Source organism: Theropithecus gelada, chromosome 1 (genome assembly GCF_003255815.1).
Source record: "Theropithecus gelada isolate Dixy chromosome 1, Tgel_1.0, whole genome shotgun sequence".
Lineage (NCBI taxonomy): Eukaryota > Metazoa > Chordata > Mammalia > Primates > Cercopithecidae > Theropithecus > Theropithecus gelada.
In genome coordinates this window covers 15,354,680-15,378,937 of record NC_037668.1, presented here as the reverse complement: position 1 = coordinate 15,378,937, position 24,258 = coordinate 15,354,680, and the positions used below count along the sequence as shown (strand labels likewise).

At 38.9% G+C, this 24,258-nt stretch overlaps 1 protein-coding gene across 6 annotated transcripts in view; it reads right to left on the bottom strand.

Moving 5' to 3' along the window:
* The window catches only part of VPS45 (vacuolar protein sorting 45 homolog), an 82,030-nt gene extending 66,467 nt beyond the window's left edge, over nucleotides 1–15,563 (bottom strand). Inside the window, exons 1-7 of one of the 6 annotated variants that reach the window (XM_025386108.1) lie at nucleotides 14,516–15,563; nucleotides 13,697–13,831; nucleotides 9,950–10,010; nucleotides 4,793–4,872; nucleotides 4,122–4,190; nucleotides 3,875–4,012; nucleotides 3,001–3,111 (exon numbers count right to left, since the gene is read on the bottom strand). In XM_025386108.1, the coding sequence (XP_025241893.1) occupies nucleotides 3,001–3,111; nucleotides 3,875–4,012; nucleotides 4,122–4,190; nucleotides 4,793–4,872; nucleotides 9,950–10,010; nucleotides 13,697–13,816 (579 nt within the window). In that variant the 5' untranslated portion in view covers nucleotides 13,817–13,831; nucleotides 14,516–15,563. Of the gene's footprint in view, nucleotides 1–3,000; nucleotides 3,112–3,874; nucleotides 4,013–4,121; nucleotides 4,191–4,792; nucleotides 4,873–9,949; nucleotides 10,011–13,696; nucleotides 13,852–14,515 lie in introns of all 6 variants that reach the window. The other 5 variants (XM_025386089.1, XM_025386080.1, XM_025386099.1 and 2 more) reach the window with 5 other exon arrangements.
* Nucleotides 15,564–24,258: the final 8,695 nt, after the last annotated feature.

Sequence of the window (24,258 nt, the reverse complement as noted above, 5' to 3'; positions counted from 1 at the left end):
GTGAGGAAGGACTGGTTTCCAGTCTCACAAAATGTGAATTTATTTGGTAAAACTGGAAATGAGAAATCTCCAAATTTTCCCTTTTCACCATTTATGGAGAATAGATTACTTTCAGTCATAGGTCTGTTAGACAAAATGAAGTATTTTCTAGCACGTTCCCTTCTGCATCTAGAATCTAAATGCTAGAAATGTTTATATACATATTTTATCTTAAGAAAATTAGATTTATTAACAAATAATTTAGAAGGTTGTAAAAGAAGGTGCTTATTTCCTAAAATATTTGCCAAAGGAATTCCTGAAAAAGCAAGTTCCATTAGAGCACTTAAAATAAATACAAGGCTGGGCATGGTGGCTCATGCCTGTAATCCCAGCATTTTGGGAGGCCGAGGTGGGTGGATCACTTGAGGTCAGGAGTTCGAGACCAGCCTGACCAACATGGTGAAATCCCATCTGTACTAAAAATACAAAATTAGCTGAGCATGGTGGCGCATTCCTGTAATCCCATCTACTCGGGAGGCTGAGGCAGGGAATCGCTTGCACCCGGGAGGCAGAGGTTGCAGTGAGCCGAGATCACACCATTGCACTCTAGCCCGGGCAATAAGAGCAAAACTCTGCCAAAAAAAAAAAAAAAAAAAAAGTACAACAAAATGTTTTATGTTTTTACGGATAGCTTCTTGTGCATGCTTTTAGCATTTACTCTATAATTAAAATTATGTTTATTTCTCTCATCATTGCACCATGGACTCTTTGAGGGCAGAAATTATAATTTTTAACCTTTTATCTCTAGTATTTAGTTTAGTACGTGGCACAAAACAAGTCCCCAGTGAAATCTGTGGGATAAATAGTTGCTTTTCTTTGCAAGACAGAATAATAGGCAATTAATTTTCTTTCCACTTTTTGATATTATCAAAAGTTTCTTTGGTGAACATATATTACTCTGAATTTAGGAATATAAGGTTATTTTATACTACAGAGAAGTTTCACTCCACAGATTTCCCTTAGCATATAAGCTGGGAAGAAACTGAAACATAGATTGTGCCTTTCTCTATAAATACAAAGTCACAGCCAGGCGCGGTGGCTCACACCTGTCATCTTGGCACTTTGGGAGGCCGAGTCGGGCAGATCACTTGAAGTCAGGAATTTGAGACCAGCCTGGCCAATATGGCGAAACCCTGTCTGTACTAAAAATACTTAATACAAAAATTAGCCAGGTATCATGGTGCACGCCTGTAATCCCAACTACTCAGGAGGCTGGGGCATGAGAATTGCTTGAACCTGGGAAGTGGAGGTTGCAGTGAGTTGAGATCACGCCAACCTGGGTGACAGAGAGAGACTCTGTCTCAATAAATAAATACATACATACATATAAAATCACTATTGATGGAGCACCTGCTATGTGCCCTGTTCTTATGCTTGCAGGAGAAAAAATAAATACAGTCTGCCTTGAAGAAATATGTAACGTAGGAGACGGTGTAAACAGCCAAAGCTACAACATGGCAAGTACAGCATGAGACATGAGAGAGACACAAAGGTCTACAGGTCTACAGGAATTTTCAGGAGGTAAGAACAATATCTGACTGGAAGAATACAGGCTTCAAGGAGATGTTGAAGAATGGCTGGATGTTGGAGATGGCTTTTGAGTGTTTTTTTTGAGACAAGAGTTTCGCTCTTGTTGCCCAGGCTGGAGGACAGTGGTGTGATCTCGGCTCACTACAACCTCTGCCTCCCAGGTTCAAGTGATTCTCCTGCTTCAGCATCCCAAGTAGCTGGGATTACAGGCGCCTGCTACCACGTCCGGCTAATTTTTTTCTATTTTTAGTAGAGACAGGGTTTCATCATGTTGGACAGGCTGGTCTCGAACTCCTGACCTCAGGTGATCTACCCACCTCGGCCTCCCAAAGTGCTAGGACTACAGGTGTGAGTCACTGTGCCCGGTTCTTCTTCTTCTTTTTTTTTTTATTCTTTGCTATTATTCATATAAATCATTTTATTTATTTATTTATTTATTTTTGGAGACGGAGTCTCGCTCTGTTGTCTAGGCTGGAGTACAGTGGCATGATCTCAGCTTACTGCAACCTTCGCCTCCAGGGTTCAAACGATTCTCCTGCCTCAGCCTCCCAAGTAGCTGGGAATACAGGTGTGTGCAACCACACCCAGCTAAGTTTTTTGTAGTTTTAGTAGAGACGGGGCTTCACCACGTTGGCCAGGCTGGTCTTGAACTCTTGACCTCAGGTGATCCAGCCACCTTAGCCTCCCAAAGTGCTGGAATTACAGGAATGATCCACCATGCCTGGCCAGATTGAGTGGTTTTAACAGCAGTATTTTGATAGGTGAAGATGGGAAGAGAAGGTACTCCAAACATTCTAGAGTTTAGAAAGCAGTCACAGTAAAAGCATGCTGGCAGGAAACCATGTGGCATTATCTACATAAGTAGTGAGCTCTAGGTTTCATAAGAGGTTTAGCCCACATTGTGAAGGCTCTTGGATGCCAAGTTCAGGAGTTTTTTAACCTAGTAGGCAAATGGGAACCAATGAAGGTTTTTAAGCCAAGAGTAGTAAGATAGAGCTGTGCTTTAGGAAAAGTTTTCATTGTATTTGTGGAACATTTAGAGTGAGAAGAAATAAAAAGTAGGGAATCAAGTAGATGACTATTTCAATATTCTTGCAAGAGATTAGGGTCTAGACCAAGGCAATAGCTGTAAGAATGGAAATGAGGAGACAGACGGAAACACTGGAAAATAGAATCTACAGAATTAAGAAGCTGTCTTGATTAGGCATGGAGGTACTGGCAGAAAGATATGGGAGGGATGAGGCAGAAGAGTTAATGATGACAGTGGATGGAAGAATCATGATACCAAAACACAGGGAAATGCAAAGCAAAACCAAGAATAGCTAAAAATAAGGAGGCAAATAAGTGGACCATGCTTTTATTTCCATATCTGTATTTTGATGAATATCACTTGAAATCATCCTCCTATTATGCCAAGAAAGGGTTTTGTACCTGGTTTAGCAATGGGGTGATGGCATCATCACAACGATCTAAAATAAGGAGCAATGGAGGAACCTCTGTCCGACGGAATTCAAACAGTTCATATTCTTTAGTTATCACTTGCTGTGGGTGAGAAAGAAAGATGGTTTGTGCAACCAACTAGTTACACACAAAGATGATATAAATAGGAAATTAATAAACGCTACATTTAACAATAGTTCTTTGCATCCGCATAGATCTTCCATTTGAAGGATTCAAAAGTCTCACAAAGTTTAGTAGCATACTATTTAAGAGGTTAGAATTTGAAACCCTATTTTATAAGTGGTTTAACTGGACCAAAAAAGAGTTAAATAGCCTGTGTATGTTTCTTGGGGTAAACCTAAGAATCTTAGCTCTAAATGTTGCTTTTTGTTTTAAATCACATATACCTACCTCTTTGCTTAGAAACCTAACATACAAGGCCGGGCGCAGTGCTCAAGCCTGTAATCCCAGCACTTTGGGAGGCCGAGACGGGCGGATCACAAGGGCAGGAGATCGAGACCATCCTGGCTAACCTGGTGAAACCCCGTCTCTACTAAAAAAAATACAAAAAACTAGCCGGGCGAGGTGGCAGGCGCCTGTAGTCCCAGCTACTCAGGAGGCTGAGGCAGGAGAATAGTGTAAACCCGGGAGGTGGAGCTTGCAGTGAGCTGAGATCCGGCCACTGCACTCCAGCCTGGGCGACAGAGCGAGACTCCGTCTCAAAAAAAAAAAAAAAAACAAAGAAAAGAAACCTAACATACAATCATGTCCTTGGTTGTAAATAAAATATTGCTTTAGTTTTTGAAATATGATAGAGAAATGGATGGCTGTTATGTTTTGGAACCAGGAATAGGTAATGCCATACCTTAACACACTCTGCAAGTCTCTTTGCTGCCTCTGATGAGAGCTGATAACGAATCATGGGACATTTCTTCAGAGATAAAAGGAGAGCTGTAAGCCCTTGAGTTGTTCTAGATAGCTGGGCTGGATCCCAATTTCGACCCTTTTTGTTAAAAACATATATTCAGAGAAAATATTTGAAATTTCTCCTACAAGTCTAATTATTTGCTGAATTAACTCTCAACTGATAAATTAAACCTTTCCTTCCATACCTGACAGCAACCCAAAATATTGAGGGAAAACAAATGTGGGTTCACAGCAATGTAATCACCATAAAATTCCTGCAAATAAAGCACCAAGAATAGTCATTCCATAAACTTCAATTGTATCAAGCAGTAATATTGTCATATGTGATATATAATATGATATAACCAAACTTGGTGAAATACAGGTGTAAAGAGACACAAAATTGTTCAATTGATAATTGAGTAACAACAGTCAACGTGGGAGAATTAAAATAATTACAAAACAGTAGCAATAACAATAAATCTAAAAAATAAAAGTTGTAAAGGTATACACATTATATTTCTGGAGACCTCTATGCATACTTATCAATTAGTAAAAATAACATACTGCTAATAGGAGATATAATGTTCTACTCAGATAAAAAAGAACTTTGCTGTCCAATGTGTTGTCATGAGAGAGAATATAATTTAAAACAGGTCATTCTTTTTATTCATTTATCACCTATCACATCCTTCTGAAAAATTCAAAACTAGTTTATCTGCTGCCTCTGAAAACAATATTCCTCACTTATGTGATAAACATATTTAAGTGTTCATAAAAAAACTTTGAGACAGACCTTTCCTTATTTTTTATTTTTAGACTCAAATATTTAAAAAGGGCCAACATACGAGATGTGTTACAGGACCAATATGTTTACCTGAACCTCAGCCACAACTTCCTGTTCATCAGCTTCAGCCAATGACTTCACGTCACTCTTGCTGATCACATTACTGAAATCTGAAACATACGAGTTGGGGTTGACTCAAAGGAGATAATTTCTGCTGCAAGTATATGTAAAAGGGCCTAATAGTTAAAGCCTAATGAATAAGTGACCTTCAAACTGGAATGGGTAGCACAAATATATTTAATCCACAAATTCATAATTTTATATATATATATATTAAAAGGACTGCCGGCGGGCACAGTGGCTCACGCCTGTAATCCCAGCACTTTGGAGGCTGAGGCAGGTGGATCATGAGGTCAGGAAATGGAGACCATCCTGGCTAACACGGTGAAACGCCGTCTCTACTAAAAATAAAAAAAAAAAAAATTAGCCGGGTGTGGTGGTGGGCATCTGTAGCAGCCCCAGCTATTCAGGAGGCTGAGGCAGGAGAATGGTGTGAACCCGGGAGGCGGAGCTTGCAGTGAGCCCAGATCAGGCCACTGCACTACAGCCTGGGCGACAGAGCGAGACTCTGTCTCAAAAAAAAAAAAAAAGAACCACCATCGGAGGGATTGGAGAATGAGAACACTAGGGAACCAAGTCATTTTATTGAAAATAGCGAATAAGGAGAAAGAAGTAAACTTTCATCCTGTGTTTTATATATAAACTGTACTACCAGGTAACCAAATAGATGAGGGAAAATTTTTCTTTGTGAAAATATTCCGGCTCAACAATAACTAACGAATGTTAATGACAGAATTAGAATATCATCATTTTTTCTAACCCCTAATGAATCAATTGAATGGACCCAGGCATTGAGCATCAGCAGCTGCTAATATCAAAAGAATAAATAGCCAATGAAAGTACACAATACCACCTATAAAGTATTCTCGCCAAGAAGAAATCGAATCTTAACCTAATTAAGGCTCTGTATTCACCTATGAATTTACAGGAACCAGAAGATAGAGGAGTATTTTAAACTTCAAGGAACATGTTAAACTACCCCATGGGGATGCAATCAGCAAGATCCAGACTATGGAAAACTTAACAGTTTCTTCAATAAATAAATTGCATGGGGCAGCAGGCGCAGGGTGAGAAGACCTATACAGAAGATTAAGAAACTTAACATATCAACCAACAGCAATGTGTGAACCTTACTTTGATCCTGATTTTAAAAAACTGTAAAAAAAAAAAAAAAAAAAGAGACAATTTTAAATTTGAATGCTGAATGGTTATTTGAAAATAGTACTAAGAGTTCAAGACCAGCCTAGGTAACATCACTTGAACCTGGGAAGTTGAGTTTACAGTGAGCCGAGATCATGCCACTGCACTCTGTCTCGGTGACAGAGGGAGACTCTGTCTCAAAAAAAAAAAAGAAAAAAAATAATTATTTTTTATTTTTAATCTACATGTAATAATGGAAACGTGCTTTTAAAAAAATGAGTCCTTATCTTTTAGAGATGCATACTGAAATACTTATGGATAAAATTATATAATGTCTTAGATTTGCTTTAAAATAATATTGGTGGGGGAGTAGGTGACAGTATAGCTAAAACAAGATTGGGTGAGGCTCAATAACTGTTGAAACCAGCTGATAGGTACATTGGGACTTATGATACTATTCTACTTTTGTATGTCTTTAAAAGTTCGGTGAGGTGGCTCACATGTGTAATCCCCTCACTTTGGGAGGCAACGGTGGGCAGATCGCACTTGAGGCCAGGAGTTTGAGATCAGCTTAGCCAACACAGTGAAATCACGACTCTCCTAAAAATACAAAAATTAGTTAGGCATGGTGCCATGGGCCTGTAATCCCAGCTACTTGGGAGGCTGAGGCAGGAGGATCGTTTGAACCCAGGAGGTGGAGGTTGCAGTGAGATGAGATTGTGCCACTGCACTCCAGCCTGGCGACAGAGTGAGACTCCATCTCAAATAAATGAATAAATGAATGAATGTTCCGTAACAAAAAGTTTTTTTAAATAAAGAGAGGGGCCTATTACACAAGAGATTTAGTAACATAAAAATATTTTTAAAAAGTATAAAAGAGAGATGAACAAGCTAGCTTAGTACTGATATAAATTGTGCTGCAAGTTAGTAATGAATAAAATCACTACATACAATTTCATTTTAGTTTACATCAATCAAATAAAATTCTGAAATTGATTATGCCATCCAAGAAATCTGAAGTCTACTTTTCATAGGCTGTGGTGCTAATATAATTTTTTTCTTCTGCTTCATAGATTTACAGTCCAAATCAAACAATTTTTAGAACCAGAAGAGTAAACACTAGATTAACCATTATCAATGTCAATTGCTACAAAGAACTGTTTAGAGGAAAATGGAGTCTTTCACCTCATGACCAATTCAATTTTTAGCCAAGAGATTCAGCAAAAGAGTAATTCTGTTATTATATATGTCTACTTAAACTTGGCAGCACAGGGGATATATGTACATATATACCTACATATGTATATGTGATTTATATATATTTATATATATATATGTGTATGTGTATATATACACACAAATATATCAGAGATCTAGCTTGTGATCATACTAAAAATACCAGAATAACTACACACCTATGCAAATGGCTAAAATACAAAATAGAGACAACACCAAATGCTCCCAAGGATGCAAAGAAACTGGTTCACCCATGCATTGCTAGTGAAAATGTAATATGGTATAGACACTAAGGAAAACATTTGGCAGTTTCTTAATACAGAAAATATGCAATTACCATATGACTCAGCAGTTACACTCCTGGGGGTTATTTATCCCAGAGAATGAAGGCTTAACTTTCACATAAAAATCTGTACACAGATATTTATAGCAGCTTTATTTGTAATAGTCAAAAGTACAAACAAGTCATATGTCCTTCAATGGTGTATAGTTAAACAAACTGTGGTACATTTATACCATGGAATACTACTCAGCAATAAAAAGAAATGAACTATTTTTAAATTAAAAAAAAATTTTTTTTTGCAACTCCAGCTCAAAGGAGGAATGAACTATTAATACACACAACAGGCGACATCTGGTGGCTCATGCCTGTAATCCCAGTACTTTGGGAGGCTGAAGCAGGTGGATCACCCAAGGTCAGGAGTTTCAGACCAGCCTGGCCAATGAACATGGTGAAACCCTGTCTCTACTAAAAAAAATACAAAAATTAGCTGAGCGTGGTGGTGTGCACCTGTAATCTTAGCTACTCGGGAGGCTCAGGTGGGAGAATCGCTTGAACCCGTGAGGTGGAGGTTGCAGTGAGTTGAGATGGCGACACTGCACTCCAGCCTGGGTGACAAAGCAAGACTCCTTCTCAGACAAAAAAACAAAAAAGCAAACACACACACACACACGCACGCACGCACGCACGCACACATACCAGCCTGGATGACTCTCCAGAGAATTATGCTGAGTAAAAAAAGTCATTCCCAAAAGGTTTTATACTGTATGATTTCATTTATAGAACATTCTTTGAATGATAAAATATAAAATGGAGAAAATATTAGTGGTTACCAGGGTTAATGAGGGGGTTGGCGTGGGAGAGAAGTCCATATAAGCTAATAAAAGGGCAATATAAGGGATCCTTATAGAGATGAAAATGTTCTGTATCCTGACTGTATCAGTGTTAACATCTTGGTTGTGATATTGTACTATCGTCATGTAAGATACTACATGGGGGAAGCTGGGTAAAGGGTATCTGCGATCATTTGTGTTTTTTTGTTTTTTTGTTTTTTTACAGCTGCACACAAATCTACAATTACTTCAAAATAGAAAGTTTAATTTTAAAAAGAAAACCTGTGACTATTAGCCAAAAACAAACAAAAATTAAGATGCCACAGATAATAAAATTGCCTATTTTTACCTCTTGGGGCGTTGTGCACTGAAAACCCACTGGACGAGCTTTATATAACTTTTCAGTTCTACACAGAAGTGAATGAAATAAAATATGAGAGAGCTCTTATATATAGTCTTTTCACAAATGTTAATTTTTTGTATCATTATTCCATTTAAGTAGTATACGCTGAAGAAAGTACATATGTCTTAGACTGTAGTCTAAACCCTAAAACTCTAATACCTTTAAGTAAGCTTTAAAACTTCTCAAATGCCCTACTTACTGTTAAATCTAGTCCTTGGTTTTGGAAATATTACCAAACAGACTACACTAATACTATTAACATAAAGATCAATAATGACATCTAGAGGAGAATGGATGTAACTTCCACAGCCAAATGTATTGGATCAAAAAAATCCATGTAAATTGTATAGTAAATACAAACCTAGTTTATTTCCAGACCTCCCCTACCTAACCCCCAACCCAAGAAAGTTGTGCACATAAGAGATCACTACCTGATGATTTATACTTTCAATGCATTAAATATAGTAACAAAGAGAAGTGAAAGGCTTTTATCTGGTATGTAAAGTAAATCTCTGCTTTTCCAACAAACTCAAGTATTACCTTCCCACTTCAAAAAATAAATCAGCTTCCATGCCTCAATTCCTAAGTGTAAAATGGGGATAAGTATATACTTTTTTTTTTTTTTGGCAGGGGTGAGATGTAAAATTTGTCTACTTACAACTTTTGACTTACAAAGCATCTTGAAAGGCAAAGTAAAACGTAAAATTTTTAATTTAAGTAATCAAAGATGAATGGAAATCACATTTAGCCCTCTGAAACAGAATATTGGTCAAAAGTTTTTTTTTTTTTTTTTTTTTTTTGAGACAGAGTTTCGCTCTTGTTGCCCAGGCTGGAGTGCAATGGCACAATCTCGGCTCACTGCAATCTCCGCCTCTCCAGTTCAAGCGATTCTCCTGCTTCAGCCTCCCAAGTAGCTGGGATTATAGGCATGCGCCACCATGCCCAGCTAATTTTGTGTTTTTAGTAGAGATGGGGTTTCACCATGTTGGTCAGGCTGGTCTCAAACTCCTGACCTCAGTGATCCGCCCACCTTGGCCTCCCAAAGTGCTGGGATTACAGGCTTGAGCCACCATGCCCGGCAGGTCAACAGATTTTTAATACTTTGGAAGGACGTTAAATAAACGAGATCTTTATAGTGACAGATTGAATGAACTTATTAGTGACATAAAGGGCTCAATGAAACACACTAACTGGGATGTTGTTACGAGTTTGAAAAAGTGAACTAACATACTTACAAATGAAATATATAGTGTATTTGGGTCTTCGGAGCTCCTGAATCATATAATCCACATTCTCCTAGAAAATGAAGAACAAGCGAACAAAATATGAGGAGAGTTGCTTAAGGAAAAAAGTAATAAGCATTACCCATTGATTTGTTTATTTACTGCATCTACTGCATATTGAAGTCTAGGTTAAGTGTTGCATATGTTGGTGGATAAGGGCTGGAGACAGATAAATTTTGTGCACATGTTGGTGGGTAAGGGCTGGAGACAAAAGAGATGAATACAATGATCAGGAATCATATATTATTTAATAGTATGTGTATAATATTAAATATTAACCAACTGCATTTTGACCAAATTAAGATAAAGAATATAAAGGACACAGATGTTGAAATACAACATAAAATTGATTATAATTCTGCAAACTCACATCGAGCTGTTTGTCTATAAATTGTATTCACTTGCTCAAAATTCTTTTTTTTTTTTTTTTTTTGAGATGAGGTCTCACTCTGTCGCCCAGGCTGGAGGGCAATGGCACAGTCTCGGTTCACTGCAACCTCCATCTTCCAGGTTCAAGCAATTCTCCTGTCTCAGCCTCCCAAGTAGCTGGGATTACAGGTTTGTGCCACCACACCCAGCTAATTTTTTGTAATTTTAGTAGACACAGGGTTTCACCATGTTGGCCAGGCTGGTCTTGAACTCCTGACCTCAACTGATCTACTGGCTTGGCCTCCCAAGTGCTAGGATCACAGGTGTGAGCCACTGCGCCTGGCCTGATCAAAATTCTTACCTAGAATATCAAATGTGTCTATTCCTTTAAAAATTAACATTCAAGGCTGGGCGCGGTGGCTCAAGCCTGTAATCCCAGCACTTTGGGAGGCCGAGACGGGCGGATCACGAGGTCAGGAGATCGAGACCATCCTGGCTGACACGGTGAAACCCCGTCTCTACTAAAAAAATACAAAAAACTAGCCGGGCGAGGTGGCGGGCGCCTGTAGTCCCAGCTACTCGGGAGGCTGAGGCCGGAGAATGGCGTGAACCCGGGAGGCGGAGCTTGCAGTGAGCTGAGATCCGGCCACTGCACTCCAGCCTGGGCGACAGAGCGAGACTCCGTCTGAAAAAAAAAAAAACATTCAAGAGAAAATATAGTTAATTATATTCACTTTGGCTTTTAATTTATTGGGATGTAAGACTCTGCACAACTACAATGTTTGTGAAGTATTTGCAAGTAGTAGGCTAGGATCTTTCTATAATTACATTAATTTAAAATAAAGTATAAAAGTTTAAAACAAAAAAGTTGATTTTTATATGGTCAAAATATAAGAATTCCGATTACATAAGATTATAATGCAGGTTTTATTGATTTTTGATACTATAATACCTGGTTAAATTTCAATATAAATTGTTCCCTAAACATATTTAGTAATTTGTTTTAAAAATCACCTTTCTTTACAGAATTAAAAAAAAAATGTAAGCAATGTATACTGCTTATTAATGGGGAAAAGGTTTTAAAAATTGTCATTTAGATTTAAAAATGCATTCAAATTAACTTTATAATATAATCTTAAGAAAAAAATTTAAAATATCTTTTAAACCTCAATTACTTCCTCGTAATATGCTAGGCAAAAATAACAAACTGAATTAAAAGATTCCTAAAAGTTCAGACAATGTGGAAAAAGACAAAAGAGAATATACAAAATAATAAAAAGAAAAAGGAAAGATTATTATTATTATTATTATTTTTTGAGACAGAGTCTTGCTCTGCCGCCAGGCTGGACTACAGTGGCGTGATCTCAGCTCACTGCAACCTCCAACTCCCTGGTTCAAGCAATTCTCCTGCCTCAGCCTCCCTAGTAGCTGGGACTACAGGTGCCTGCCACCACACCTGGCTAATTGTTTTTGTGTGTGTGTGTATTTTCAGTAGAGACGGGGTTTCACCATGTTGGCCAGGATGGTCTCGATCTCCTGACTGCGTGATCTGCCTGCCTGGGCCTCCCAAAGTGCTAGGATTACAGGTGTGAGCCACCGTGCCCGGCCAAAAGGAAAGATTCTTAAAAGAGTTTGAGAGACAGTACATAGCAGTCAAAGAGTTTCTCTAATAAAAAAATTAGGAAATAATGAACTAGATCATCTCTAAGGTACCTCTTGAAGCAAAATATCATGACTAAGAGCTACAAATATGAAACAATTGGAAACTATTATAACACAGCATGTATTCATTAATTCAGCAACTATTCATTGAGTGTCCACTGTGTGACAGGCATTGGGAATATAGGGTGAGAAAAAACAGATATCATATCTGTTTTCATGGATTACTGCTGGTAATCACCCAAACCATACAAAAGTTCAAACCATGACACGCAATAGGGAGATAAAGATGGTTTTGTAAATGCACATAAGGGGCAGGTTTGACCTGGTCAGCAAAACCAGGGAAGGGTTACTTGAGGAAGTGAAGTTCCAGGCAGAAGAAGAAGCCTATGCAAAGGTCCTGTGGCATGACAGAACAAGGGGAATATAGTGGATTGAAAGATTAAGGTGATTAAGGTGCAGAGTGCAAAAGGGGAATGGTTCGAAATGAGGCTGGAGAAATGGTAGAAACCAGACCATGCTGCACCTTGAAGGCTACAAGGACTTTTGCCCTTATCAGAAAAGCAATGAGAAGTCATTTAAGGATTTCAAGCAGGAGTGCCATGATCAAATTTGCATTCTGGAAAGTACGTATGTACAAGCATGATAAAGTGCATTAGAGTTGAAGAATATGAATATGAATCAACAAAGTATAACAGCCAGGCGCGGTGGCTCACGCCTGTAATCCCAGCACTTTGGGAGACCGAGGAGGGCGGATCATGAAGTCAGGAGATCGAGACTATCCTGGCTAACACAGTGAAACCCCATCTCTACTAAAAATACAAAAAAATTAGCCAGGCGTGGTGGCAGGCGCCCGTAGTCCCAGCTACTCGGGAGGCTGAGGCAGGAGAAGCGTGAACCCGGGAGGTGGAGCTTGCAGTGGGCCTGAGATTGCGCCACTGCACTCCAGCCTGGGCAACACAGGGATACTCCAAAAAAAAAAGAAAGTATTAAAATAGGAAAGGATTTTTAAAGGAGAAACTCAAGCTAGATTTAGAAGGTGATGGACAAAAAGTGACAAATGGCCAATAACTTTTAATTAGTGGAAGAAAAGAAACCAAACAGTGAACAGGAATGAGCATGTAAAATTGCTCATTCCAACAGTAGCCCAGCTGGCTACAGAGGAGGAGCAGACCTAGGACACAGGAAGGCTAGATACATATGGGCAAATCAAACCAACAAAGGAGGGCTTTAACTGCTGGGCTAAATATAGATTTAATCATGGAAATAACATCAAACCACCAGAGGTTTCTGAGCATAAATGTGAATAAAGTGGTAAAGATTCAAGACACTCATAGCTGTATACGAAATTAAGTGTTGATGGTGTTCAATGTGACAGATACGGAGGTTAATCCAGGAATAAAGTAATGTGGGTCTCTGTTAAGAGTAGTTCATTAGTGGCAATGGGAATAGCTGTGAACCTAAAAGACATCTTGAAGGAAGAATTGGCTGTAAGGGGTCAACTGAAATATGGAAACAAAACAAGAAAAATGAAGGTTATAATACTGATGAACCAGGATAATTATGATGCCACAAATTATGAAAATACAAATTTATTTTGCCTTCTTAATGCTTTCAGATTAGAGTGTGCTGCATCTGCCTGGGCAGATGGAAACTCAGTTTATGCAGTACCTTTGTAGGTCGAAGAAAACAAATTGCCTTCAGGTGTTTCATGATCTCTCGATTTTGAGAATCAATGCGTTCAAAGAGGTACACTTCTTTCTGTAGAATCTCCGATTGTGTGTATACCATACTCACTATGCCAGTCTGTAAAAACAAAGGATTAACTAAAAGTAAGCTAGTCTAGAATAATAAAAACAAGTAGCATATCTAAGCCTCTTTTTTCATTAATACTTAGCTGGATAACTTAAATAGTAATATACGTAATAACATTTACTGAACATCCAAACAGGTAGGTAACATACAAGAACGAAAAATACGCTCTCTCCTTTCAGCTGAAGTGTCAAGGTTAAAAACAAAAAACAAAGAAAAAGCATGCTCTCTTTGAACTGGAACAATCCATACATTTCCAAAAATATTTTTTTCTATCACCTTAAAGAATTTTGTTTTCTGGTCTATGGCCAACAAATAACCTGTCAGTTCAGCTTGAGCTCCAACAGCTTTACTTTTAAAACGCAATGTTGAGTGGAAACAGTAGGCCCATCCCAAAGTCTTCCAAGTGCTCTAACATATTAATGATTTATTGGCAGAGACATTTATTAAAAGATTTCTGATTCCAATAAATTGTTTCGGGTAGAAGTAGTCTCTGGGCAGTGGCTGGAGCCATTTAGACTGAAAAACCCACCGGGCAAGCTTTATACAACTTTTCAATTCCACACAAACTGACCCTTATGTTCATATCTTTAATTAAATGCTAAATCCTACTGTGGAATGGGACCAGCTATTGTAAGGTTGAGAGGGTTCCTTGACAAATGCTGAGCAAAAGCAAACTCACCGTCTCTTTATCCATGAGAAGTACTTTCATACCAGGCCCGCTGTCCTCTATCATTTTGGAAATGTACTGCTTCACAGCAAAAACCACGTTCATGGCGGCGAATTGACAAGTATCCCACAGCCCTTCCCGCCCCCTATTCTGTCTAAATTAACCCCCGGTCTGTTGGCGGGGTCTCAGCTGCTTCCTGCCAGCCGGGCTTCGGCTTCCGGGAGTCCGGGCAACCACGGTGCTGGGAGTTGTAGTTCCGCTGGAGTGTACGGGGCACCAAGCCTATCCCGGGGATGGAAAAATCCGGCTGAGACGCCCTGGGCTGTTGCCACGCGCGGGCGCTATTCTCCTCCCACCTGCGGCCTGCATATGCCTGTGGCCCGGACTCTCAGACCTCTATTGCCCTTTGGTCCTGGAGGCGCAGCCGCAGCCTGAAGCCCAAGAGAGTGGAGCCTCGCGAAATGAGGAACCTGGCACAAGGTTTGCTTTGTGGAAGCAGGAAGCAGGAACGACGGAGCGTGGCCGTGGTCCCTATTTGCCATTAACGCTTTCTTGCATGGCAGTGAGAGATGAGGGCAAGGGACGTGGCATAATGCTCTCGGCCACTTGGGACTCGGCGAGACGGCATTTAATAAATCACACGCGGTATCTGCGAAACAGTGGTCGAGATTCGTCTTCCCGGCTTCACTGGGTCAGTAATAGGCGGGAACAGTGCCCCTGTGTTGAGGCTGCAGAGGCCCGAATTGGTTTTCCCAAGACAGAGGGGCATATGAAATTGAACATGAATGAATGAACAAAGGGAACGCGTTTTAGGGATGTTTTTGAGGAGAGGCCTGAGGTTCTCCAGGAGGGTCTGCAGCGCGGGTCGGCCGTGGGGGCTCTCAGCCCGCGTGACCACCGGACCTGCAAGCGTACCCCTGCCCCACTCCCGGCTCGGCGCTCTGAGCAATCGGACTCTGCCAGCTCCAACTCCGGCGGGGCGCGGGCCACCCGCGACGCTGAAACTGCAGGCAAGAGCGGAGTTGACTGGGTCCTTTGAAATGGGTAGGGGACATGTATCCGGTAGAACTAAAACAAACTAGCGTGGGGATTTGAAGCCAAAACCTTCAAGTTTTTATTGAGTCTTAAAACCATCAACTTCCAAATGTCTACATTTGTGTTTACACCACACAAGTCTCCCCTCTATCATGGCATTTGTCGAAAAGGAGGGTAGATGTTTGTTTTTCGCACCTTTACTTTGGGGAATTGTAAAATCAGGAAGATAATAAGAAACAACTGTTAGAAATCAGTAACTAAAAATGCTTATGAATATTTTCACCAAAATAATGACCAGTGTTTGTGAGGTCAATAGATTCAGGATTACCAAATAAATTCTTTCATTATATTGTAAGAAGTACACAATTGAGATAGACAAGTAGCACTTTAACGTTAATCTTCTTAAGATTATGCAACATCATATACAATTTTCAATCCCTTAAGGGAGATCAGAAACTACTGAAATATAAGAGATTTTTGTCACCTCTGAAATTGTGAAGAATACGTTTTTTTTTTTTTTCCAGCTTTTCTACCAAGTAAATAAAGCTTCCATTTAGGCATTTTACTATTTTTTAGATGTGTTTTGAAAGAAAAGTCTTAAGTTATATATTAAAGTGAAAATGTGAATCTTTAAATGGATACAAGTAAGAAAAACTAATGTTATATGAACATTCCATTCTTATCAATTTAAATGTTCATATCTTACAGAAAACGTGGAAACAATGCTAATGAAAATCCTGTAAATCCTGTAAATTACTGATATTTGAAAATTCACCTCCAATCTCCCATGTCACTTGGTTTTTATTTTTCCTACCTATAATTTAGACTGCAGTATAGAAGACTTTTTCCTCCATTTTCTGTGCTTTTTTAAGAAAGAAGGAGATAAAGACTTGTCTATGAAATTTGTGCCTTTTTATTTATTTTTTATATTTTTTATTTTTTTGAAATTTGTGCCTTTTTAAACAATAGTCAATTTGTAAGCAATATATGGAAAGAATCTGCATCCTTTTGATGATTTATACTTGGACACATAACTTTTTGAGGGAGGAGGAAAATACCTACTTGACAGCTTACTAATTCACTCCATTTTCCATAAAATGTAATTGATGTCAGTGGCAGTGATATTTTATACATTGAGTGATAAGATATGGAACATAAACATTTTGAACAAAATAATTATTACATATTTAAAGGGTGCTGTGATGGTCCTGAAGTTAGACAGCATGCTTCCTTCCTGAAGAAAACCACACAAGCCATTTTAAATGTCTCCAAATTAAGAACTTCTTTTGTATCCCCACACCTCTAAAATTAGGACTGAAACCAATGATAAAATCCAAACTCTTGCTTTGTAACTCATCCAGTATAAACCCAGAGTTACTTGTTTTGTTGTAGGCAAGTGACAGCAAATCCAGAATATGAAGTGCCTGCTTATTTTTAATTTAGGGCATAAATAAACTATAATAAGAAATATTTTCAATAGTAAAGACATTAAAAAATAAATCATGACATCCTTCAAATATGAATGATTACATTAACTTAAAATCTTCAACTTGAAAAATTTGTTTTCACTGGGTCCAAGAAATCAGTGCTTTAAGGATAGAAAACAGGAAGTCAAAAAATGCAGTATTGGTCAGGCAGGTGGCTCACTCCTGTAATCCCAGCACTTTGAAAGCCAAGGCGAGGCCAATCGCTTGAGTCCAGAAGTTCAAGACCAGCCTAGGCAATATGATGAAACCCTGTCTGTACAAAAAAATACAAAAAATTAGTTGAGCATGGTGGCCGGCGCCTGCAGTCCCAGCTACTTGGGACGATGAGATGGGAGGATCACCTGAACCCAGGAGGTTGAGGTTACAGTGTGCCACTGCACTGCAGCTTGGGTGACAGAGTGAGACCCTGTCTCCAAAAAAAAAAAAGAAAAGAAAAAGCATTATTTACATTTGCACATTTTATTTCGGCTTGTAAATATGTAAGTTAAATAATCAGGAATGATTTAAATAATTAAATGTACTTCAGCTTTCTCCAAAGTGTGTACTATTTAGAGGTTTAACTACTCATTTTGTGTTTAATCTACACTTGATCTTAGCCAAAAGGCGAGAAGCAATTTTGTGTTTAATCAAAATCATGATTTTCCCCCATCAGAACTCAAGGCTTCAACACAAAACAAAGAATATGTAAATAAGCTTCAGTATAATTATAATAACAATATGGCAAACTCTTAGTTATTTTAGATTATTAATTCTCTATTTACCATAATCCTTGTTGCTTCATGTTAACACTTCTCTCATAAGCCATGGATAGGAAGGAAGTAAAGATGAAATTCAATGAAACTGAAGTTAATTAGATTTCCTACTTGATAACAATTGAAAAAAATATTTGCATAAAGAATGGCAGTATTGGCCAGCCACAGTGGTTCATGCCTGTAATCCTAGCACTTTGGGAGACTAAGGCAGGAGGATTACTTGAGCCCAGGAGTTCGAGATCAACCTGGGAAACATAGCTAAACCTTGTCTCTACACAAAATTTAAAAATTAGCTAGGCATAGTGGGTGCATCTGTGGTCCTAGCTACTCGAGATGCGTGGTAGTAGGATTGCTTGAGCCCTGGAAGTCGAGGCTGCAGTGAGCCATGTTCATGCTACTATACTCCAGCCTGGGCAACAGAGTGGGACCCTGAAAGAAAGAAAGAAAGAAAGAGAGAAAGAAAGAAAAGAAAGAAAGAAAGGATTGCTTGTATCATACAACCAGTATTTGTGCAGTGTTCTTAACCTCTCTAACCATTTCCTCATCAGATAAATGGTAATAACATAACCTACCTCGTGAATTTGTGACAATTAAATGAAATAATGTGCAAAAAAGTATTTTACACAGTGCATGGTGCATGGTAAATGCTCAATAAATATCAGCTTTGATTATTAGAAATCAAAAGATAAACATGTTTTAGTTTATTTTTCACTTATGGTTATATGTATTTCCCATTGACAAGAAAATGTAAACATAGATCAATTTCAGCAAATGTAATCTATAGTTTCTAAATATAATTTCCATTAAGACTTGATCTTGTATTACTATACAATAATAGAAATACTAATGGGAAGATTTGACCTACTCCATCATAATTTGTAAAACATGCAATTTTTATGAAGAAAAAACTTAAGAAAAATATGCTTCAAATGATTTCAGAGGCTTAGTGTCTATGCAGCCTCAAATCAAACAGAATTTGTTAAATTTTCATCACAGTTCACTGTGATGTGTTGAGCTTTACGGTAGCAAAAACATGCAATAGCTTTAAATCATTAAGTAAAAATTAGCTGCATAAAGAGTTCTGTCTGCACATTCAGTAATTTCAGTGATTTCACCTTTCTGAGTAGGTAAATTGATAATAGCCACAGTGAGAATATTATAGCTGACTTGGCTCGTAGCATGACTACCAACCGGCTATCAAATCCTGTGCAGACTCCTTTAAAATAACGATCCTGAATTCACACTTTTGATTACAAATAAGTTAACCATTTGTAGCATTTTGAGATGACCAAAGAAGCTGGATTTCTGTATGACAACCACTCCACAGCAAGAAACATTTCTCGTTTTTTTCTTTGAGACCGGGTCTTGCTCTGTCACCCAGGCTGGAGTGCAGTGGTGCCATCTCGGCTCACTGCAACCTCTGCCTCGGTTCCAGTGATTATCATGCCTCAGCCTCCTGAGTAGCTGGCACTACAGGCGCCTGCCACCAAACCCAGCTAATTTTTGTATTTTTAGCACAGACAGCGTTTCACCATGTTGGCCAGGCTGGTCTCGAACTCCTGGCCTCAAGTGATCTGCTTGCCTTGGCCTCCCAAAGTGCTGGGATTATAGGCATGAGCCACCATGCCTGGCCTAGAACCATTTCTATCTGCAGAAACTACAGGTAATATTCTCAGAGACCTGAGTAACTGAAAATTTAGTTAAATAAGATCTTTGCATTCCCAAGGATGAAATGATCTAGTGTGAGTGAAATTTTTGGTGATTTGAGCTTGTTATAAATATAAGTCAGGGCCACCCTTGGTGGTCACGCCTGTAAGCCCAGCACTTTGGGAGGCCGAGATGGGTGTATCACTTGAGGTCAGGAGTTTGAGACCAGCCTGATCAACATGGTAAAACCCATCTCTACTAAAAATACACAATTAGCTGGGAGTGGTGGTGCACCCCTGTAATCCCAGCTACTTGGGAGGCTGAGGCAGGAGAATTGCTTGAACCCGGGAGGTGAAGGTTGCAGTGAGCTGAGATTGCGCCATTGCAGTCCAGCCCGGGCGACAAGAGTGAAACTCTGTCTCAGAAAAAAAAAAAATAATAAAATAAAATAAAATAAAATAAAAAAAGAAACAAAATGTATATCAGGTTTCTCCCTTCGCTTTTTAATCAGTTCTAGACCATTGTATAGATTAGCAGCTTACAAAATGTAGACTGTGCACTATGGTAGTTTTGTAAGTTGCTCTGATATATAAAATAGAATGTGCTTTTGTTTAAGAGAGATTCCTAACTAACATGGGTAGAAAAGAACAGTTGCTCAGAGTAAGACATAACTTCTTGGGCAAAAGATTAGAAAAGGGAATTTGCTGAAAATGAAATAAATGATTAGTAAATGCGAAGAGATACTTAATGGTAATCTAAAAATTGCAAATTAAAGTCACAATGGAATTGCCGTTTCATATCCAAAAATTAAAATGTCTGCTAATACCAAGTGTTGGTAAAAATGTAGAAAAACACTTCATATGTTGGTAGTAGAAGTGTAAAAATTGATATAACATTTTGGAGAGCAATGTGGACATTAAAAAGCTAAAGATGTACTATACATACTCTTGTGCTCAAAAATTCTTCCACTTGGTATATATCACTCTTGCTTCCATGGAAACTCCCAAAGAAGCTTCCTTTCTTTGATCTGTGAATGGGCCATATGTGCAAAGTGGCCCCCAAATGCTGAAGGAGCTGAGAAGGCAAAGAAGGAGGCAGACAGACCCAGTTTGTCAGCTTTGAGTGATTATTAGGCGAATTTACAGACAGAAATATGGTCCTGGGCAGCTGCATGACAGGTAGATCTCTGCATCGAAACCTCCCAGACCCAGGGCTTATATCTTAGGGAAAGTATATGTGCTCTGGAAGGAGTATGTAGGTGGCTATGGGCATCACAGCCTATGATTTCTGCAACAGCATCAAGTGTGGTTTAGGTGGAAACTTACAGTGAATAGAGGTTCTTGCATAAAGACTAATACATCATTTAGACATTCTGGAGGCATTCCCAGACTTGGGGTTAGTCAGAAGTTACATGGCAGATTAGCATTTAAAATAAAGTCACTCTAGTCCCCACACTTGTTATTAGGCTAGGAGTAGCCAAGCAGGTCTTGGGGCAGCCAGAGCCCCGGGCAGGTCACTGCTGGCTATGAACAGCCCCCCTTTTCTTTTTTTACCTATATGCTTTTCCAAGATTTCCTGTGTGCGGTCATGAAAGGAATTGGAAATCATTGCCCTAGAGAACTCTCACATATATGTGAGACACATATAAGAATGTTCTTAACAGTATTGCTGATAATAGCAAAAAAGTTGAAAACAACCTAAAAGATCATCAACAGAAGAATAAATAAATCATGGTATGATTTTATAACAAAATACTGTATTCATATTTAGCAGTTAAGATGAATAAACCAGAGTTAAGGGCATCCATATGGTTGAATCTAAAAAAGATGGTAGGTGTATAGAAACAACATACACAGTCCTTGTCGAGTATGATATTATTTGTATAACATCTGAAAACATGCAAAAATAATATTATATTGCTTAGGGCTACAGACCTATAGATAGGTGTATGAAGAAATGCTACATGTGACTGGGCACAGTGGCTTACGCCTGTAATCCTAGCACTTTGCAAGCCAAGGCGAGAGGATTGCTGGAGGCTGGAAGTTTGAGACCAGCCAGGGCAACACAGGGAGACACCATCTCTACGAAAAAATTTTTTTTTTTTTTTAAATCAGCCGGGTGAGATGAGCTTGAGGCTACAGTGAGCCATGATCGTTCCACTGCACCCCAGCATGGGCGACAGCAAGACCCTGTCTGGAAAAAAAAAAAAAAAAAAAGAAAAGAAAAAGAAAAATTCAGAATGATAACCAAATTAAATTAGTGGTTATTTCTAGCATGGGAGCAAGAGGGATGCCACTGAGAACCAGAGCACAGGTACTTCTATAATGCTGATGCTTCATTTCTTTTTCTTTGTTTGTTTTGTTTTTTTTTTTTTTGAGATGGAGTCGCGCTCTGTTGCCCAGGCTGGAGTGCAGTGGAGCAATCTTGGCTCATTGCAAGCTCCGTCTCCCGGATTCATGCCATTCTCCTGCCTCAGCCTCCAGAGTAGCTGGGACTACAAGCGCCCGCCACCACGCCTGGCTAATTTTTTTTTTTTTTTTTTTAGTAGAGACGGGGTTTCACGGTGTTTGCCAGGATGGTCTCCATCTCCTGACCTCGTGATCCGCCGGCCTCGGCCTCCCAAAGTGCTGTGATTACAGGCGTGAGCCCGTGCCCGGCCGCTTCATTTCTTAAGATGGGTGGAGGGTATGTGGATATTCCTCATATTTAATAATAGCTTTTTGCCTGTCTTACTGCAGAATAAATATTTAATCTGACTTTACTGGTGGAAAGTCAACCTTCAGCCTCAGCTTTGGGCAGAATTAATTGCTGGATAAACTGTAACCTTCATTCCTTCAGTAAATACCTATTACACATCTTCTATGTCAGATGCTATATTAGTTTGATAGGGCTGCAATAATGAAGTACCCCCAGACTCAGTAGCTTAAACAATAGAAACCTATTTCCTCAATAGTTCTGGTGGCTAGACGTCTAAGGTCAAGTGTCAAAAGTTGGTTTCTTCTGAGGTCTCTCGTAGATGGCTGTCTTCTCCTGTGTCTTCACATGGTCTCTATGTGGTGTCTGTGTCCTAATCTCTTCTTATAAGGACACCAATCATATTAGAGTAGGGCCCACCCTAATGACCTCATTTAACCTTAATTACCTCTTTAAAGACCCTTTCTCCAAATGCAATCCCATACTGAGATACTGAAGGTCAGGACTTCAACACAGGAATTTTGGGGGGACACAGTTCATCACCTAACATACTGATTGGTGAATAAATCCTTCAGCCCTAGATGTCACCTAATAGCCTAAAAATATGTGAGATGAGGCGTTGAAATCTCACTGAAGGAGTCACACTGATGTTACTTGTATTTTCTCTTTTATATCCTAATATTAAGTAAGAACATATGGCCCTACTTCTACCCTTGATTTGTTTTCTCTTTTAAACTATCTTCTATTTCATGAAATGGTTGAAATGACTAAAAGTATACTAAATCAAAAGACTGCTGGGTTTTTTTGTTTGTTTTGCAATGGCAAACAGATGTAATGGATTGTGTAATTCATATTGGTCTGAACCCTTCCAACTTTTAGCTGAATATTTTGTATTTACATTGTTATTAAGTTTTATGTTTATGTTTTTAAAATTTTTTTAAATATTTTTTCTTTTTTTTCCTCGCTCTTTGCAGAGCAAGGCTACTCCATAGGCAGTGTGCCCAGAGTAGCTGAGTTTTATGTTTATTTTAATGAACATATTAGTAAATGTTTATCTTCCCTACTTAGACTGGGCATTAAAGAAAGAATATGATGGTGGCTCACGCCTGTAATCCCATCACTTTGAGAGGATGAGGCGGGCGGATCACTTGAGGTCGGGAGTTCAAGACCCAGCCTGACCAACATGGTAAAACCCCATCTCTACTAAAAATACAAAATTAGCCGGGTATGGTGGCGCATGCCTGGAATCCCAGCTACTTGGGAGGCTGAGGCAGGAGAATTCCTTGAATCTGGGAGAAAGAGGATGCAGTAAGCTGAGATCGCGCCATTGCACTCCAGCCTGGGCAACAGGAGTGAAATTCTGTCTCAAAGAAAAAAAAAAAAAAAAAAGGAATATGAAAAGTGGCAGGGCATGGTGGCTCATGCCTGTAATCCCAGGACTTTGGGAGGCAGAGGTGGGTGGATCATGAGGTCAGGAGTTCAAGACCAGCCTGGCCAAGATGGTGAAACCCTGTCTCTACTAAAAACTACAAAAATTAGCCAGGCATAGTGGCAGGTGCCTGTAATCCTAGCTACTCAGGAGGCTGAGGCAGGAGAATCGCTTGAACCTGGGGGGCAGAGGTTGCAGTGAGCTGAGATCATACCACTGTACTCCAGCCTGGGCAACAGAGTAAGACTCTGTCTCAAAAAAAAAAAAAAAAAAAGGAAGAAAGTATGTATTTGCATTCAGTACTTAATATGTCAGTATTCTTTAAAAATGTCTAATACATATTTACTTTAAAAAACAGATTTGGTACATTTTGTAAGAAAATTATAAAATAAGAAAATTTATTGCAAAAGAAATATTTTTTCCTAACTAGACACTAACAGATAAACATAAAGAATACCTAAAATACCTTTTATACTGCATATTTTATTGTGCTTTTCTCTTCTAAAGTGAGATTGAAAGGCTGTCTAATGAAATACCAAGTTACTTAAACCACCAATTTGGAGATTAATGTGGTATGACATATCTTATTGTTTATTTCCTTAAAACTCAACGTGTTCGGGAAATGTTGATCAAACTTTAATGTGCATATACAAATCTCCTGGGGATTCATCACATGTGGATCTTGCTAAAATGCAGATTTTTTAGTC